The sequence below is a fragment of the Propithecus coquereli genome, unplaced genomic scaffold (assembly GCF_000956105.1).
Source record: "Propithecus coquereli isolate 6110/MARCELLA unplaced genomic scaffold, Pcoq_1.0 Scaffold490, whole genome shotgun sequence".
Classification (NCBI taxonomy): Eukaryota; Metazoa; Chordata; class Mammalia; order Primates; family Indriidae; genus Propithecus; species Propithecus coquereli.
This window is the reverse complement of record NW_012150730.1, coordinates 82,514-99,640: the sequence shown is the minus strand read 5'-3', so window position 1 is coordinate 99,640 and position 17,127 is coordinate 82,514. Positions and strand designations below refer to the sequence as shown.

The following is a 17,127-nucleotide window of genomic DNA, read 5'->3' as shown; positions in this document are numbered from 1 at the left end:
GCCTCACTTTGATCTGCATCTTGCGGGAATATGTGGGACTCTGGGTGCTGATGGCCCATTCTCTTCATTGGCTGGGTTATTTCTCTTACTTTCTTTGAAAAAACCCTTTTTTATTTAGGAGTTTTTTTAAACCTAAACGTAGAACTAGAACATTAACCCTGTGTTTTCTGTGGCCACTGTAACAGATTACCACAAACTTAATGGCTTAGAACAACATGAATTTATGGTTCTGGAGCTCAGAAGTCTAAAATGGGTCTCAGGGCTGTATTCCTTAGGGAGGCCCCAGGGGAGAATCTGCTTCCTTTTTCCAGTTTTTGGAAGCGCATTCCTCAGCCCATGGCCCTTATAAATTAATGATTCACGTCTGTGAAATCCCTTTTATCGTTAAGGTCACGGTCACCGATTCTGGGGATTAGGACATGGCACCCTTGGGGGGGTGTTATCAAGCCCATCACAGGCACTCACGTTCTCCGGCGCCAGCAGCTGTCAGCTTGCAGCTTTCTGCCTTTCTTTTCATCTATTCCAACATGGCGTTTTTTTTAAACTGGAGTATTTTAAAACAAATCTTAGAATTGTATCATTTCACCTTTAAATACTTCTGTGTATATATCTAACAGATACATACCTTCTGCAATACTTTTATCACACCCAGCAAAATTAACAATAATTCCTTAATATTACCTACCACTCAGTCCACATTCTGTTTTCCCCACTTGTCCCTAATATGTCTTTTTACAGTTGCTGTGTGGTTTATATCAGGATTTAAACAAGGCCCACACATTGCACGTGCTTTGCATGCTGAGGAGACGAGGTCTTTTGTCTTGTTAGCTTGCCTGATTTTTGCTTTTATGATGTCATTGAATGAGTTCCTCTATCCCCTCGTCTCCTGTAAACTGGTAGTTGAACTAGAGGCCTGAGGAGATTCATTTGGTATTTTTGGCAAGAATACTCTGTAGGTGGTGCTGGGTCCTTCCTACTGTGTTGCATCAGTGGGCACACAGTGTCTGGTTGTCACATCTTCAGATGATACGGATTAGTGGGTGCAGGTATTGTCAGACTGATCCCTCCATTATAAAGCTCCCTGTCTGCCTTTCACCTGTGGCGGTCATTGTCATTGTCCACTGTTTCTTTAGGGGTTGCAGAACCACTCTCAATTTTCATGCCTCTTGTGTCTGTCAGATGTAATTCTTCTGTTCCTCTTTAAACATGTGATGATTTCGCTGGGGTCCTGGGAGGGGTGGGAAGTAAATTTGTGGTTCAGTTCACCAGCTTGACAGCTGTTACGGTGTGGGTCTGGACGATGGTAAGTGTAGGTGAACACTGAAGCCATCCAAGAAGTTGCCACGCCCGGGGGTGTTAGGTAGCGTGAGACTAGTATGGGGCCAGAAGCATGCTGGACAGTCAGCACAGCCCCCCAGCCTGTTCCACAGGTGTGATTGCTCTGTGGAAGTGCACTGAGCTTGGGTTTTAGGCCCTGTTCTGTCCGTATGTTACATTTAAATCAAAACACTTTATATTACCACAAAATGTAGAAGCAGTAGCAATCAAGCGTCCTGGGTCTGGGCAGGTCTGTAAGAGGAAAACCAAGAAATCGACATGAACCCTGAAGTGTTTCACAGAGGGAGGTTGTGGTCAGCACTTTCAAACGCTGCAGAAGGTTAAAGAAGATGAAGACAGATTGAACTTTGGGCTTGGCAATCACAAATCATTGGAGATCTTGGTGAGAGCTTGGTGTAAATAAGAATCATAGAATTCATGCTTACTTATTGCCCCAAAATGCTTCACCATAGATCAGCAAAAATGATGAATATAAAGAAAAAATTTCCAATGCCAAGGAATAGGAAAATGGGTAATAAAGGCAGGGAACGAACTGCGGTGGGGTAACAGCTAGAAGACAAGGAAAAGGAAGTGAGGGTGGAATGTGCGGTGCAGGAAGTTGGCTGTCACAAGAGGTGCGGTGACGGGCAAGGTCGGAGGAGACGTCTCCAAAGGGGGATGTGAAGATACGAGAGACGGTGCTCGGCAGGGCGTAGTCTCTGAGGAGGTGGGATACAGACAAAGTTTAGCCACGGACAAGAGGATGTCTTCCCCATGGCTACAGTAAGGTTGAGCACGGTGGGGTGTCAGCAGGAGTTGACTTTTCTGGGTGAGGGAATCATCGGGGACAGAATCAGTTCTTTGTTTTAAACCAGTTACGTGAAGGTTGAGGGGAAACAGTTCAGGTGGACACGGTGAAAGTCCACATTGAAGACCTGGCTGCGAGGGCTGGCCCACATCAGAGGTGACAAGCGCAGTTTATACGCAGTGCCTGGGAGGGGCAGAAAGGAGGGCCACGGGAAAGTCCACATTCGGGCAGAGAAGTGATGTAGCGGTGAATGGGAGGAATAGAGGTCCAGGGGATCCCTGGAGTGGAAACACGTACCGCACACGCGTCAGTCTGTGCAGGCATCAGTGGGTGTTTGTCTCGGGGCCGATCGTGCGCTGGTGATGGAGGACAGTCAGAGCTGGGGTGGGCCATAGCGTGTGGGTAGGTTGTGGGGGCTGAGAAGCAAGCAGGGGGTGTGGGGCTTGCGACCCAGCTCCACGCACTACCCACTCTGCCCCAGGAATGCCCAGATACTCGAGGCTCTAGTCGATTTCTTAGAAGGACTGTAAGGGATATGTCCATCACAGACATCAGACTTAGGTTATTGTTCTTCTTTTCCTCTAGTTTTCCAGTGAGTTTTCTGGGTTTCAGTTTTCCGAAAAATGTCAGTTTGGATTATTTTTCACTCATGTGCTTTTGATAGCAAGTGTAACTGACTCTCCTTGGCCCAGGCTGCTCTGGGACGTTATACTCACCCTTAGCTCCAGTCCTTGGACAGAGATGATCTGGGAATGGAAGCTTCTCTGCTGTGGCCAGGAAGACAGCCTGTTGATGTTCAGATCACCCTTCCAGGTCCTAGATCTGCATATTGGACCAAAGACTCCAGCCCCCGGTTCTCTGGGCCAAAACCAGTGCTCATAGCCTCTTTCTCCTCTGGTCCAGGCCATGGTAAATGCTATATTTCCAGAGGAGGAGTCACTGCCCAGGTGGCAATCTTGTCCACATTAGAATTCGGCAAGATTCTTAGGAGAGGCCTCCTCATCTTTGCTGTGGTTATTGTGGGCCCAGGTATCTGATTCTCTAAGAGTACATCCCAAATGTGGGGTTCTGGGGCTTTTCAATGAGGCCTGACCCACATTAGTCAGAATCTTGAATATTTAGGACAGTTCCTCTGCATCCTGGCTCCTCTCCCCAGGGTTGTCAGCCTCACTCCATCCCCAGAAGCATTGGAGGGGATGGCCCCAGGCTAAGAAGGAACATGTATGCTCTTTTAGGAACCAGTGACCTTCAAGGATGTGGCTGTGGACTTCACCCAAGAAGAGTGGGGACAGCTGGACCTCGTTCAGAGGACCCTGTACCGTGACGTGATGCTGGAGACCTATGGGCACCTGCTTTCCGTGGGTAAGGCTGCTGCTACCCAAGTAAATGAAACTGTTCCCATTGCGATGCTTTTAGCTACTCCGTGCTTAAAAGCTCACTGGGGAGGTGAGGGAGGTGTCTCAGAAGGGCTGAGATGATCTTGAGCCCTGAGGTTCAGGGACGAAATTCCTAATGCTTATGAAGCACAAAGGGGGAGAGTGGGAGGAGCCATGCTTATTTTGCCCAAGTGAGAAGTCACAGGGAAAAGTAGGCAAGGGAAGCTTTCCTTGGCTGCTCCAAAGCCTCATTACACAAGTCCCATGTTTTTCCTCCATGCGTAGGGAATCAGATCACCAAGCCCGAGGTCATCTCCCTGTTGGAGCAAGGAGAAGAGCCATGGTCGGTGGAGCAAGCATATCCTCAAAGCACTTGTCCAGGTGAGGGTAGGCCCCAGGTGTGAGCAAGGAACTTTCCTCCAAGGCCTCCTTTTTTGAGAAATGGGCTAAGACCATGAGGAGTTACCATCCTCAGAAACATTCAGAATTCCCACTAGAAGAGCTTTCTTCCTTCTTGTATTGACTTTCTTGCTGCTATTGATTTAGAACAAAGACGCCCCACTTTACGAATAAGGTAGCAGTTTTTGTATGCTGCAATTTCTCTCCCTTGACATCTGCTCTCTTGTTGGCTCCCATATTTTCTGCTGTCCTTTTCTCTAAGGTTACTTCTCATTCACTTACCTACTTTGAAATTTTTTCTAATTTCCTCTATTGCCAAACTTAAAGTCTGTGGCCACAGGTGCTTCTTTAAAAAAAAAAAATAACAAAAATAGGTTTTTTGTATAGGTAATTTATTCACATGGTTCAAAAAATTCAAAGCTACATAAAATGTGTAAGCTGAAAAATCTCATTTATACTCCCTGCTGTTGTCTACACTACTCTTACCCACCAAACATAGACCCACAGAGCAACACAGAGGCACACACTCAGATAATCACTTTTCTTTTACTATAAGTTTTTGAGTTATTTTCTTAGTATTTGTCCTGGGGATTACAATTGACATTATAATTTATAACGATCTCACTTGGATTAATACCGATTTAATTTTTAGAGTATACCCAAACTTCGCTTCTGTATAGCTCTGTCCTCTTCCTTTTATGCTGTTAATGTCAGAAATTACATCTTCATACATTGTGTGTCCATCAACATAGATTTATAATTATTGCTTTATGTAGTTGTCTTTTAAAGCATAGGAAAAAAGGAGTTACAAACAAAAAATGTATTTATAGTGTCTTGTTATAGTTACCTATATAGTTCCCTTTATTGGTGTTTTCTGAGCTACTGTTTAGTGTTCTTTCATTTCAGCCTTAGGGACTCCCATTAGCATTTCCTGTAGGGCAGGTTTGGTAGCATCAAACCCTATGAGGTTTGTTTTTTTTTTTTGAGACAGAATCTTGTTCTGTTGCCTGGGGTAGAGTGCCATGGCGTCAGCCTAGCTCACAGCAACCTCAAACTTCTGGGCTCAAGCGATCCTTCTGCTTCAGCCTCCCGAGTAGCTGGAACTCCAGGCATGCGCCACGATGCCCGGCTAATTTTTATATACATATTTTTAGTTGTCCAGATCATTTCTTTCTATCTTTTAGTAGAGACGGGGTCTCACTCTTGCTCAGGCTGGTCTCGAACTCCTGACCTTGAGCGATCCTCCCGCCTCGGCCTCCCAGAGTGCTAGGATTACAGGCATGAGCCACCATGCCCAGCCGTAAGGTTTTGTTTATCTGGGAATCTCTTGATTTCACCTTAGTTTTTGAAGGATAATTTTGCTGGATATAGAATTCTTGGTTCAGTTTTTTTTTTCTTTGTGGCTTCCATACTTTCTGATGAGAAACTGTTAATCTAATTGGGGATCCCTTGTATGTCAGTTGCTTCTTTTTTCCTGCTTTCAGGATTCTATCTTTGGCTTTGCCTTTTGACAATTTAATTATAGTGTGTATGCATGTGGCCTTATAGGTTGGAGCCTTCCAGAGCCCTCAGGACATCTCATTCCTCAGCTTTTGTTTTCATCTTTTTGGTTAGTGTGTTGTTGGACCCACCTGTATGCCATCACCTCAGGCAGTGGTGACTTTAGACCATTGCCTGTAAATGTTGTCTGACAAGTACCTTCTCCCTATAGGCTTTTAACACTATGTGAGTTTACTGTCAGAGTTTTCCAGACAAAACACAGATAAGCCTTTCCAGCAGGGTCTTCCAGGGAGCCACCAGGCAGGTCTAGTAATGCCTGTGTTTTTGGGAATGAGGTTTCAAGACAGCTCCAGTTTTGTTCTGCTCACTCTAGTACCAGAAATGGGAGCTGTTATTTTCAAATTCTGCTCCTGAGCTGGAGAGCCAAAAATGGGACTAGTTAAAATGCCACAAAGCTCACTCTGTTCTTATTGAAGTTCAGTTATTTTTCTTGAATAAATGCTCCCTGGTTGCTGCAAAGCTTTGAATAATTTATAGTATTTTGAAAAAGTTGATTCTGTGAGGCAGGAGGATTGCTTGAGCCTAGGAGTTTGAGGCTACAGTGAGCTATGATCATGCCACTGCATTCCACCCTGGGCAAGAGAGTGAGACCCTGTCTCAAAAAAAAAAAAAGTTGATTGTGACAGTTTCTGCCAGTTTTTTAGTTACTTTTATGGAGGGGTAAAATTTTAGATGTCCTTACTTTGCCATTTTCACTGACATTCTGCCCCAATTAATCACTTTCTGCAGTGATTTCTATTGTGTGCTTGCAGAGTTTCTTTATGCAACTACAAGCATAAAGGAATTGTAGTTAATTATTACTTTTCCCAAAGTGGAATACTATACACACTGTCTTTGCCTTGTTATTTTTAATTTAACAATATGCCGTGGCCTCTTCTGGAGTCCTGAAGTTGGACATCTCCCACCCACTCTAATGAAGGGAACTTTTGTGGAGAATCTTACCAGTTGCCTCCTATTCAGATTGGAAACCTTGCTCTAAGAATGCAAGAATTCCGGTATCTTTAATTCTTTTATCCTCAGTGCTGCCCATTCTCAGTTACCATCCTGAGCCCTGTGGTTCCAATGCCTCCATCCTTGTACTTCCATTTTACAAAGCATCTTAATAGTCTCCTTGATCTCAGCAGATAGAACAGGAATTTCTTCTCTTCCTTCCTTTCCCCATCTTCTTGAGGTGTGTTTATGGCACTAGCCTTCTGTAGTTCCCCTAAACTGGAGATGGAGAAGTCATTTTGACTTCCTGTTCTTTCCTCTCCAAGAAGTAATCTCTCTTCTGATTACTGAGATTTTGTTTCTCTGAAATGTAAGTGGTGTCATTTAGCTTCCATCACCCTAAGTCAAGCCCCTTCCAGATAAAATTCCAGCTCCAGTTGATGAGGAAATACTGACTTGTTATTAGCCACCTCAGATGTTATTTCTAGATTCATCTCCCTGAAATCTTCCATTATGAGGTTCCTGTTAGTAAACCTACAATGCCTTTTAACAAACAGAACAACTAGATTTCAAGACCTTCCAATTTTTCTATTATTTTTCTCATTTCCTGAGTATCTCCTATAGTTCACCCAGCTGGCATCCTGATTATTCTCCTTACAGGTTGGCTGTGTAACGCATGACTTTGCTAATGCTGAACTAGCAGTCTGTGTCTGAACCATGCTTGAATGTTGTTTCTTTAGTTCGAACCATTCTTAATTGCTTCTGTTAGTGCTGATCTCCTTTTCTGGTTTCCTACCCACATACAACCCATGATCTCTCAGTGATATTTCGTGTGTATTTTTCATCACTGTTTGGTATGTCCTCTCATCACATAGATTGTAACTTCCAGGGGGAAGAAGCTATACTTTCTTGCCTTGTCTCTGGTGCTGGACACTCAGTAGGCCACGAGTACTGAGTACTTGAGTACTGAGTGAGTATAAAGTTAATAAACAGACAAGAACTGTTCATTCAGTCTTTCATTTGGTCAGGGAATTGGTCAGCCTCCATTTGAAAAGGTTTCTACTGGAAGGATTTAAAAGCTATTTGAAGATCATTCACTAGCTTCTATGAGCTAAGCTCAATATTAGTAATAAATGTCAGTTCTTGAGCAGAGTAGAGCCTCTGTTTTAATGGACTTAGGTGGTAAAAGGAGGAAAATGGTGCACAGTGAAGAGAGAAGAAAAACCTAGAAAAAGAGGACAAAGATCTAGATCCTGTTGGGACCTGGGGCTTTAGATCCTGTGGCAGGCTAAATAATAAACTCTCCCCCTAAGATATCTGTATCCTGATCTCCATAATTTGTGAATATGACACCTTATATGGCAGAAGGGGCTTTTCAGATATGAATAAACTAAGGATCTCGAGATCAGGAAATTATCCTGGATGATCTGGGTGAATTCTAAATGTAATCAGAAGATTGTTGTGAGTGAGGGTCAGAGACACAGAGAGATGTGATGCTGGAAGCAAAAGTTGGACTGATGTGCTTTGAAGATGGAAGAAGGAGCTGTCAACCAAGGGATACAGGCAACTTCTACAAGCTGAAAAAGGCAAGGATACAGATTCCTCCTTAGAGCTTCTGGAAGGAGCGCAACCCTCCCAGTAACTTCATTTTAGCTCAGTGAAAACCATTTTGGACTTCTGACTTCCAGAACTTTAAGATAATAAATTTGTATTATTTTAAGTTAATAAGTGTGTGGAAATTTGTAACAACAGGAGAAGGAAATTAATATAGACTCCTTCGGTTGTTGGAGGACTTTTATCTAGGCAGTGATAATAGGTAGCTCCTGTGTATTGAACTTGCCAGGCATTTTACTGGATTCACAGTCTCATTCATTAGTCTTCAGCAAAGGTCCTCTAAGGATAGTGGTAGAACCAGTATTTAAATACAGATTATCAGACTTAATTCTCATGTTTGCTTCATTCCACTGTGCTATCTTTCTAGTCCCTCTCTTGAATCATTGCTCTGAAAATGATTCTGTAGTGGTTAGAAGAATTGTAACTTTAGGGGTGTCTTTAAACCCTGATGATATTTGCCTTTCGAGGTATTGAATCTTCTGTGATTGACTGGATTCTGGAATAGGAAATAATGTGAGAGCATTTCATCATGGATAACATTGTGGCTTGAAGCCTCACTTGGTGATACTCTCTCTTAACCCCATTCCCTCTTTTTTTTTTGAATGTTTGTCAAGATAAGGGAGCAGGAAGCACTTGAAACAAAAGTGAATTAGGACACAATTTTTTAAAAAATTTTTGTTTCAGAATATTACAGGTATGAGTTTGTACAAGTAAACATACAAACACTTTGGTTACATAAATTGCTTTTGTACAGTTTGAGTCAAAGTTATAAGTGTGCCGATCACCCAGATAGTGTGCATTGTACCCTTTAGGTGTGAGTTTACTCATCCCTTCCTACCCCACCCCACCTGCTTGATTGCTGATGAGCTTTATTTCCATATGTGCACTTAAATGTTAATCGATCAGTTCCAACTTAATGGAGAGTACATGTGGTGTTTGTTTTCCCCTTCTTGTGATACTTCACTTGGAAGAATGGTCTCCAGCTCCATCCAGGTTAATACAAGAGGTATTAATTCACCATTTCTTTTTATGGCTGAGTAGTACTCCATGGTATACATATACCACATTTTATTAATCCACTCACGTATCAGTGGGCACTTGGGTTGTTTCCACATCTTTGCAATTGTGAATCTTAATGCTATAAACATTCAGGTGTAGGTGTCTTTTTTATAAAATGTCCTTTTTTCCTTTGTGTAAATACCTAGTGGTGGGATTACTGGATCAAATGGTAGGTGTACTTTTAGTTCTTTGAAGTGGTTCCATACTGCTTTCCATAGAGGTACTAGTTGGCTGTCCCACTAACAGTGTATAAGTGTTCCTGTCTCTCTGCAGCCACACCAGTATTTGTTGTTTTGGATTTTTTTTTTTTTTTGAGACAGAGTGTTGCTTTGTCACCTGGGCTAGAGTGCCATGGCATCAGCCTAGCTCACAGGAACCACAGACTCCTGGGCTCAAGTGATCCTTCTGCCTCAGCCTCCTGAGTAGCTGGGACTACAGACATGTACCACCATGCCCACCTAATTTTTTCTATTTTTAGTTGCCTGGCTAATTTTTAAGTAGAGATGGGGTCTTGCTCTTGCTCAGGCTGGTCTTGAGCTCCTGACCTTAAGTGATACTCCTGCCTTGGCCTTCCAGAGTGCTAGGATTACAGGCGTGAGCCACTACACCCAGCCTGTTTTGGGATTTTTTGATAAAAGCCATTCTCACTGGAGTTAGGTGATATCTCATTGTGGTTTTGATTTGCATTTCCCTGATGATTAAAGATGTTGAGCTTTTTTTAATAATACCCAGGATTATGGTTTGTTACTATAAAAGGATACACAGCAACATCAGTAAAGGAAAAAGGTACATGGAGTTAGACCCAGTGCAAACTTCCAGCAGTCCTTTCCCAGTGGAGGTACACAGGGCACATTTAATTCCTTCTGCAAGGAGTTGTGACAACAGGTGAGAAATATTGTCTACTAGGAAACCTGCCTGAGCCTAGGAATCCAGGATATTTACTGGGGGTTGGTCATCTAGGCACACGGTGCCTATGTGACTGGACGGCAATCACCGAAGCCCCAGACCCTCCAGAAGAAAAGCAGGTATTCACTCACTATAAATGACACTGTTTGCACAAACTGTCTAGAGAAGTTGGCACAGTGTGCTTCAATACTTGGAGCACGTGAAACATTCTTATTAGAACATTTCAAGACCTCAGTTCCCAGAAGTTGGCTAAGGGCCAGTCATGAAACAGGCCATCTTGGGAACGTGCAAGTTTTGAGCCACGCAGGCCCGCAGAGTTAACTTTATCCTGCATGCCCTTATTCTGGTCTTCCTCTTCATGGGAAAGTACTTTTAAATGGTTTTATTAGTTTTCAGCACACACTTTGTATTCTGGTTAACTAGTGTTCACTTTGTACTATTTTCTTCTTCCTAATTATGATCTTTCTCTGGGTTCCAAGTCTGTATTTGAAAAGAAATTCATACTTGCCCTTTTGATAATATGGACAATGAATCTCACCTTTGTCACTCTATTCTAAGGCATTTTTCTATGCTCTCACAGCTTTTTTCTGTCTATTTCAGAATGGATGAGAAATCTTGAAAGCAAAGCATTGATCCCAACACAGAGCATTTTTGAGGAAGAACAATCCCATGGCATGAAGTTGGAAAGATACATATGGAATGATCCTTGGTTTTCCAGGTTAGAAGTTTTGGGATGTAAAGACCAATTAGAAATGTACCACATGAACCAGAGTACAGCTATGAGGCAAATGGTCTTCATGCAAAAGCAAGTACTGTCTCAAAGAAGCTCTGAATTCTCTGAACTTGGGACAGAGTGTAGCCAGAACTTAAACTTTGTTCCATCTCAGGGAGTTTCTCAGATAGAACATTTCTATAAGCCTGATACACATGCTGAAAATTGGAGATGTAACTCAGCCATAATGTATGCAGATAAGATTACCTGTGAAAATAATAATTATGACAAAGCCTTCTACCAGTCTGTTCAACCTGTTCACCCTGTAAGAGTGCAAACCGGTGATAATCTTTTCAAATGTACTGATGCTGTTAAATCTTTCAATCATATAATACATTTTGGTGATCATAAAGGAATGCATACAGGAGAAAAACTCTATGAATATAAGGAATGCCATCAAATCTTTAACCAGAGCCCATCATTTAATGAACATCCAAGACTTCATATTGGAGAAAACCAGTATGATTACAAAGAATATGAGAATATCTTTTACTTCTCATCCTTTTTGGAACATCAAAAAATTGGTACTGTGGAGAAAACATATAAATGCAATGAGTGGGAAAAAGTCTTTGGGTATGACTCATTCCTTACTCAACATACAAGTGCTTACACTGCAGAGAAACCCTATGAATATAATGAATGTGGTACGTCTTTCATCTGGAGCTCTTACCTTATTCAACATAAGAAAACTCATACCGGAGAGAAACCCTATGAATGTGATAAATGTGGAAAAGTTTTTAGGAATCGTTCAGCCCTTACTAAACATGAACGGACTCACACTGGAATAAAACCCTATGAATGTAATAAATGTGGAAAAGCCTTCAGCTGGAATTCTCATCTTATTGTACATAAGAGAATTCATACAGGAGAAAAACCTTATGTATGTAATGAATGTGGGAAATCTTTCAACTGGAACTCCCATCTTATTGGACATCAGAGAACTCATACTGGAGAGAAACCCTTCGAATGTACTGAATGTGGGAAATCTTTCAGCTGGAGCTCCCATCTTATTGCCCATATGAGAATGCATACCGGAGAGAAGCCCTTTAAATGCGATGAATGTGAAAAGGCTTTTAGAGATTACTCAGCCCTTAGTAAACATGAACGAACTCACTCTGGAGCAAAACCATATAAATGTACTGAATGTGGAAAATCCTTTAGTTGGAGCTCCCATCTTATTGCTCATCAGAGAACTCACACGGGAGAGAAACCCTATAACTGTCAGGAATGTGGCAAAGCATTCAGAGAACGCTCAGCCCTCACTAAACATGAAATAATTCATTCTGGAATTAAGCCCTATGAATGTAATAAATGTGGAAAATCTTGTAGCCAGATGGCTCACCTTGTTAGGCATCAAAGGACTCATACTGGAGAAAAACCTTATGAATGCAATAAATGTGGAAAATCCTTCAGTCAGAGCTGTCACCTTGTTGCTCATCGGAGAATTCACACTGGTGAGAAACCCTATAAATGTAATCAATGTGAAAGATCTTTTAACTGTAGCTCGCACCTTATTGCACACCGGAGAACTCATACTGGAGAGAAACCATACAGGTGTAACGAATGTGGAAAAGCATTTAATGAGAGTTCTTCCCTTATTGTACACCTGAGAAACCATACTGGAGAAAAGCCCTACAAATGTAATCATTGTGAGAAAGCTTTCTGTAAGAATTCTTCTCTTATTATTCATCAGAGAATGCATAGTGGAGAGAAACGCTTTATATGCAATGAATGTGGAAAAGCCTTTAGTGGGCACTCAGCCCTACTTCAACACCAGAGAAATCACAACGAAGAGAAACTGAATTGAATTGATGAGAGGTTTTTCTTTTATTGTATATTTGATAATACATTGGAAAAAACCCTATAAAAATAAGAGGGGAAAATTTTCATTAAGAGTTCAGTGAGACTTCTCCCCTTATTATTTAATAGAAAATATCTTAGAAGATAGCCTATGAATGAAAGGAATAGGGAAAAGCTCTCAGCAGTTATGTAGCCCTTATTCAACATCAAATAATTACAGTGAAGGAAACTCTACACTCCCCTTATGGTCCACCAGGAGTACATACTTGAGGAACATGACTGTGGGGAATGAGGCATCTTTTAGCAAGAGCTCTCACCTCTTTGTAGATAACCATGAATTAAGGGAAAAACCCTCATGTCGAGAAAAGTGTTTTGACTGGAAATACACTGTTTTTCATCACGCTGGAGTATTGGGTGGAAAACTTTACAATAACATTTTGTGCATAATTATAGATTTTGCTACTATAAGGGAAGAATCTAGGTGCCCTTTAAGGAATAGAATATGAAATACTAAATCTGAATTTAAGAAAAGAATAGTATTGAATGGTGTATTTACTGTTGATCAAGATTAACCTTAGAAAAGATTAGTAAATGAGATTACTAATGGTGGAAAAGTTATCGCCTGTAGGTGTGAGACTGATGTTGGAGCAAAAGGTGATACTTGACAACCCAGTGTGTTGGTGTCCACTGTTTATTCACTGCATTGTTGGGCAATTACTTTGTGATTTGTTTTAGGCAATCACTATAAATTATAGTTGTGGACACTGCATCAGTACACATTACATGAAGGAATAAAGAACACAGAATTGTATATACATATTTGCTGTAACAGATCTAAAAAAAGGGTGTATGGATAAGGATCTGAAAGATCTATGGAGAAATTAACCCAGTTAATTTAAGTTTTTTTTAAGGTTTCACAAAATCACATAGCACTCGTCATGTGCTAGCCTTTGTTTTAAATGCTTTCCAAGTATTAGCTTGTTCAAGCCCCTTAACTCTATGAGATACACACACTACTATCCCAGTTTAATAATGGGGAAACTGAAGCAGAGGTGTTGAGGAATCTGATCAAGGACCTCAGCTAGTAAGGAGTGGAGCTGAGATTGTTTAGCTCCAGAGTTCCATGTTTTTAACCACTATATTATGCTGTCTCCCCAGTGATTTTTGTCCCTAATTTTTCCTTCTGTTCAGTGTTTTTGTAGTAGGGATTTGATAATAAAAAAAATCCTAAACAATGAGAAATTAAGTTACCTGGTCCCTCTGTCCTGAAAGACTTCTGGTAACACAGAGTTAAGATCCTTTTGGAATATGAAGAAGTCTGGATTGGACATTTAGAATCACTGCATTTTCTGGGACCTGAATTCCCTTGGATTTCACTGCCCACAACCCTGAAGATTACAGGGCATGAAGGCAGACTCAGTGGAGGTCTGCGCAAGCCCCCTGATGGGTTTAGAATGCCCCTGACGGAGCAGAGGGCAGGGGTGTTTATTCTTTTACACAGACACAACTGCATGTTGGAGCACCATTTCTCAAGGTCTCCCTTGAATTCATTGTTTAATTTTTCTTTATCTTCTCCAGATGAAAAGATTGCTTGATAGGGCAGAGGGGAAGAGAAGGGAGCTAGCCAGTCCACCTAGAGTGAGGAAGTCTCTGTGTACTCACAGGAGAAAAGGGGTAAGACGGATCAGAGAACTCAGGTGGCTTCCGTCCAATTAGTAAATATTTCCTGTATTTTCCCTAGAGCGGGTCTCTAACTAGGGGCCAAGGATCCTTCCTAGATAGGCTTCAAGAGTGTTGAATAGGAATCTGGGGTACATAAGGTTCTTCCGATTCTCAAGGGGTCCATGACTCCCCAGTGGTTGAGAAATGATGGTTTACAGGTGTCCTGGGGGAGCTGTGTTCACCCTCTGACTCCCGTTTGATTCCTTACCTTCCAGGGACTGATGCCATTGGTGGTCACTGAATGAATGTTGTAGGAGCAAATTAAGGTTATTGATGGATGTCTTATGTGATATGTGCAAAGACCCTAGGATAGAATAGACTTAGCAATATTATCTCTGTTAAGAGACAGCAGCATGATGTATCCGAAATCATACTGCCAATATGATATGGATATTGTATTCTGATACCCAAAGTGAATCCAAATTCTCTGATTTAGGGATTCCAAAGGATTTCATAAATCATACGTAATATTCCACAAGCATCCTGGTAACTTATTTTTTTAACCTCATTAACAAGCTTATTATCTTTAAAAGAAATATTCCTAAAACGGCCTCCTGTGCTCAGCCGACATCCATGAGTCAAAAGAAATCTCAGACTTCTGGTGCTTCCTACCCTATCACCTGTCACATACAGCCTTATATGACACTAAACTATCAAGACTGATTTCAGTGTTCTCACATGGCCAGGATGCCCAGGTCCCCTCTGTTTCCCTCATTCTAACATGCATATGGCTTAGTTCATTCCCTTTTTGACCCCCGTCTTTCACTCCTCAACTCCAAAACTTGCTGGGCTTGTTACCATTCAGCCACCAGAAGTCCTTCTTCACTCTCTTCCTGTGGGTCTCCCTTATGTATATTGTCTCCTTTCCAAGGCCGACTGCTTTTTCTCCCTCTCTTCTCTGCTTTCAGACTGCTCCCTGTCCCTTCTCTCTGAAACTCAGCTCCAGCTCTTGGGGTCACCAGGTGATCACCCACTGTTTCTAACTGCAATCATCTACCAATGGGTTGCTCAACTGCACATCTCAAAAGATTCCAGCTCCTGCTTCACTGCATCTAAGACCATCCCCATCATAGTACTTCCTGATTCCAGTGTCCCAATCGTACTGATCTTTGACTTCCTCTGTGCTGATAGTTTTGCTCAACACCTTCCCACAGCCAGTCACTCCCACTACGATCCCTAGAACCATCCCACCAGTGACGAACCCCTTCACTGATGCATTTTAATCATCCCTCCCTGAGCTAATTGACTAATGCCTAGATTCTAACAATCCCCTGTCTGGACCTTCCCTCATGCCAAGTCCCAGCAGATGATTTTGCTTTTCTATTTCCCTGAGAAAATAGAAGCAATCGGCAGAGGCCTTCCATAACATACCTCCACCTCCTCTGTCCCCTTCTGCAGTGTCAGTACTTTTACGTGAGCTGGCTGGGCCTGTGTGCCAGAGCCCACGTCCCCTCCACTACTCCAGGACATCGCTCCAGTCGGTCTCCCCCATCTCCTTTATCATTAGTTTTTCTCTATGTACCAGATGATTCCTGTCAACATCCAAACGTATTTCTAAGACAAAACAACTCTTGATCCTGCATCCCCTCTAGGCTTGTGCGTCATTTCTCCACTTCACTTTAGCAGAATTTCTCAAGAGTTGTCTGTTCTTGCTGTCTCTGCTGTTTTTTGGCTTTTGATTTTTCCATTTTTTTTCTCAAGCCCACTTCAGGCCCATCTCACTGCCACATGACCCCATTGCTAAATCCACTGTTCAATTCTCAGTTTTCTTCCTTGACTTTATCAGCAGCTTCTTAGCCACTGGATCACTTCCTCGGAACATTTTCTTCACTTGGCTTTCAGGACACCTCTCAGTTTTCTCGCTGCTCCTCTGGCCTTCACTTCAGGCCCCCTTGCTGTTTCTTCCTCACCTCTCTTCTTAATGTCAGGGTGCTCATTTCTTATCTTCTTGCACTTTCTTGGTGATCTCACCCAGGCTTTAAACACCACCAGTATGCATCATGATGACTTTTCTTTTAAGGCTACGGTTTCATGAATTTTGAAAAATGTCTACAGCCTTGTAACCACCACTATAATAAAAATAGAGAACACTTCCACCTCTCCGAGCTCTGGGAAACCACTTATCTGCTGTCTGACACGATATATTAAAATTGTCTTTTTAAAGTGTTTATGTAAATAGAATCATACAGTATTCTAATCATACACTGCCTTTTGTATCTGGATTCTTTTGCTCAGCAGTATATTTTCAAGGCTCATCCCTGTAGCACATACCAGTGATTTGCTCTTTTTTGCTGAGTAGCATTTCACTGGGTAGGTGAGTTACAATTACTTATAATGTTCACCTGTTGATGGACATTATGTCGTTTCCAGTTGTTTACTATTATGAATATAGTTGCTATGGACATTCTTCTACAAGGTTTTTTTATATGCAAGTTTTCATTTATCTTGGGTAAAAACCTAAGAATGGAATAGCTGGGTGGTTTGGTAAGTGTATATTTAACTTCGTAAGACGCTGTCTATGGGCCTTTTGATATTTGATATCTTTAATCAGTTTTTTTTTTTCGAGGACAGAGTCTTGTTCTGTTGCCTGGGGTAGAGTGCTGTGCCATCAGCGTAGCTCACAGCAACCTCAAATTCCTGGACTCAGACAATCCTTCTGCCTCAGCCTCCCGAGTAGCCAAGACTACAGGCATGAGCCACCATGCCCATCTAATTTTTTCTCTATATATTTTTAGTTGTCCGGCTAATTTCTTTCTATTTTTTGTAGAGATGGGGTCTTGCTCTTGCTCAGACTGGTCTCAAACTCCTGACCTTGAGCAATCCCCCCCACTGCCTCGGCCTCCCAGAGTGCTAGGATTACAGGC

At 42.0% G+C, this 17,127-nt stretch overlaps 1 protein-coding gene across 1 annotated transcript in view; it reads left to right on the top strand.

The window, feature by feature from the left end:
- The window catches only part of ZNF606 (zinc finger protein 606), a 23,043-nt gene extending 9,259 nt beyond the window's left edge, over positions 1–13,784 (top strand). The window contains exons 5-7 of the mRNA XM_012655875.1: positions 3,361–3,487; positions 3,787–3,882; positions 10,570–13,784. Coding sequence (XP_012511329.1) covers positions 3,361–3,487; positions 3,787–3,882; positions 10,570–12,548 — 2,202 coding nt within the window. The 3' untranslated portion in view covers positions 12,549–13,784. The remainder of the gene's footprint in view (positions 1–3,360; positions 3,488–3,786; positions 3,883–10,569) is intronic.
- Positions 13,785–17,127: the final 3,343 nt, after the last annotated feature.